Here is a 1715-nt window from a genome sequence, read left to right as displayed (position 1 = left end):
TTGCGAAAGAAATAGTTACAATTTCAAGCATTTTCAAGCATTTCATCCAAAATATAAGCACTTTTCAAACCTTAAAAACACAACGTCAAAATTCAAGCATTTTCAAGGATTTCCAGTAGGCTACCCGTACGAACCCTGATTTTACTATTGTTTGATGATTAGACACAGATAAGTTTGACTAAAAACAATAAAAAAAAATCTGTGGGGAAACAATTGCTTTTATCCTAGCAATATACTGTGTACCTACAACATTTGTAAGTTTTTCCCTTGTGTCTTTTGTTTGACATTCAGGTTAAATTCTCAGTCTATCTGCAGTATGTGCGGGCCATGGGCTGGGGAAATGCTCTTTGGATCCTCCTCATCTATTTTACGCAGAGTGTTGCTTTCATTGGTCAAAACCTGTGGCTGAGTGACTGGACCAATGATGCAGTGGACTATTACAACCTGACATACCCTTCTTGGAAAAGAGACACCAGGGTGGGGGTATTTGGTGCTCTTGGAATGGCACAGGGTAACAACATTTCTTTCTATAAAATATTTAATTTAATAGATAAGATAAAGCTTCCATGGTTACAGTAACAACAAAATGCACTTTTTTTTTGCACCACACACAGCAAAAACTGCCTCCCCCTTACAATTTAGCCGGGCTTATAAATCATACTACAGACTGTCCCAATGAAACTATGGATGAAGCTCCCTATTTTTTCTATGAAATGTGAAGCAGTTTACACAACAGGAGAATAGTCATTATCCTGTCTTAACAATAGCAGCTATCACCCTCATGAAGGTGCCTTAAACTGCCCAGCAGTTGGAAAAGCAGAAACATTCAGTTTCTCCTTTTCCTTCCAGCTACCCAACCCATCCGTAATACCCTTGAAAACCAAATGCAAAAGGTGGAAACTTATGACAGTGATGTAACACTTCATGCTTCCAGATAATTTATTCAAACCTTTTTAGATACAAGTGATGAACTTTCGTTCAATTATGATTCTCAAAATGGCATTACAAAATGTTTTGAATGTAAATGGACGACATGTTTGATATTTTCTTAATTTTAGGCATATGACCTAAAACCACTTAAACATCATAAGGCTCATAAACCTTCAACTGAATGTCTTTAATTAATTTCTAACCAAAATTTTACGTTTTTGCTAAATTGAAATCATTTTTCACTGTACACCTTCATATTAAACTGTTTTTAGGGTTATTTGTTTTCCTTGGTACACTGCTCCTGGCCAATGCTGCAGTCAACGCATCTCAAATTCTACATTTGCGACTACTTAACAACATCCTAAGAGTTCCCATGGTTTTTTTTGACACCACACCTGTCGGAAGAATCCTTAATCGATTTGCAAAGGTTTGGTTTAATGTTTTCCTCTGTAATTCTTTTAGTATGTGATATAAAAACATATAAATCCCATTTTATTGTTAAAGGAATAGTACACCCAAAACATGATTAGCCTTCATTTTCTACTCACCCCCATGCTGAACAACACTCTGGAGTACTCTGGAGACCAAACCAGATGAAAGTGCGCATTCAGCGTCTGCTCTTGATAATGCAAGCGTAGAAGAAGAAATGTGCTGTTTACCTGTGCAAAGAAAGAAACAACAAAAGAAAAATGTCTGAGGACTTCAGTGCTGAGGAAGAGCATGAGTTCTTTGCCGAGCTGAATGGACGAGCAGTATGGAGGAATATTGACACGTTTTTTGTGGAC

The 1715-nt window shown here is 37.0% G+C and overlaps 1 protein-coding gene across 1 annotated transcript in view; it reads left to right on the top strand.

Annotated features, from left to right (window-relative positions):
* LOC107086567 (canalicular multispecific organic anion transporter 1-like) overlaps positions 1 to 1715 on the top strand; it is a 24253-nt gene that overhangs the window by 13871 nt on the left and 8667 nt on the right. Inside the window, exons 22-23 of the mRNA XM_015377610.1 lie at positions 292 to 511; positions 1203 to 1357. Coding sequence (XP_015233096.1) covers positions 292 to 511; positions 1203 to 1357 — 375 coding nt within the window. The remainder of the gene's footprint in view (positions 1 to 291; positions 512 to 1202; positions 1358 to 1715) is intronic.

The sequence above is a fragment of the Cyprinodon variegatus genome, unplaced genomic scaffold, assembly GCF_000732505.1.
Source record: "Cyprinodon variegatus isolate N-32 unplaced genomic scaffold, C_variegatus-1.0 Scaffold157, whole genome shotgun sequence".
NCBI lineage: Eukaryota > Metazoa > Chordata > Actinopteri > Cyprinodontiformes > Cyprinodontidae > Cyprinodon > Cyprinodon variegatus.
This window is presented reverse-complemented; position numbering and strand designations above follow the sequence as displayed.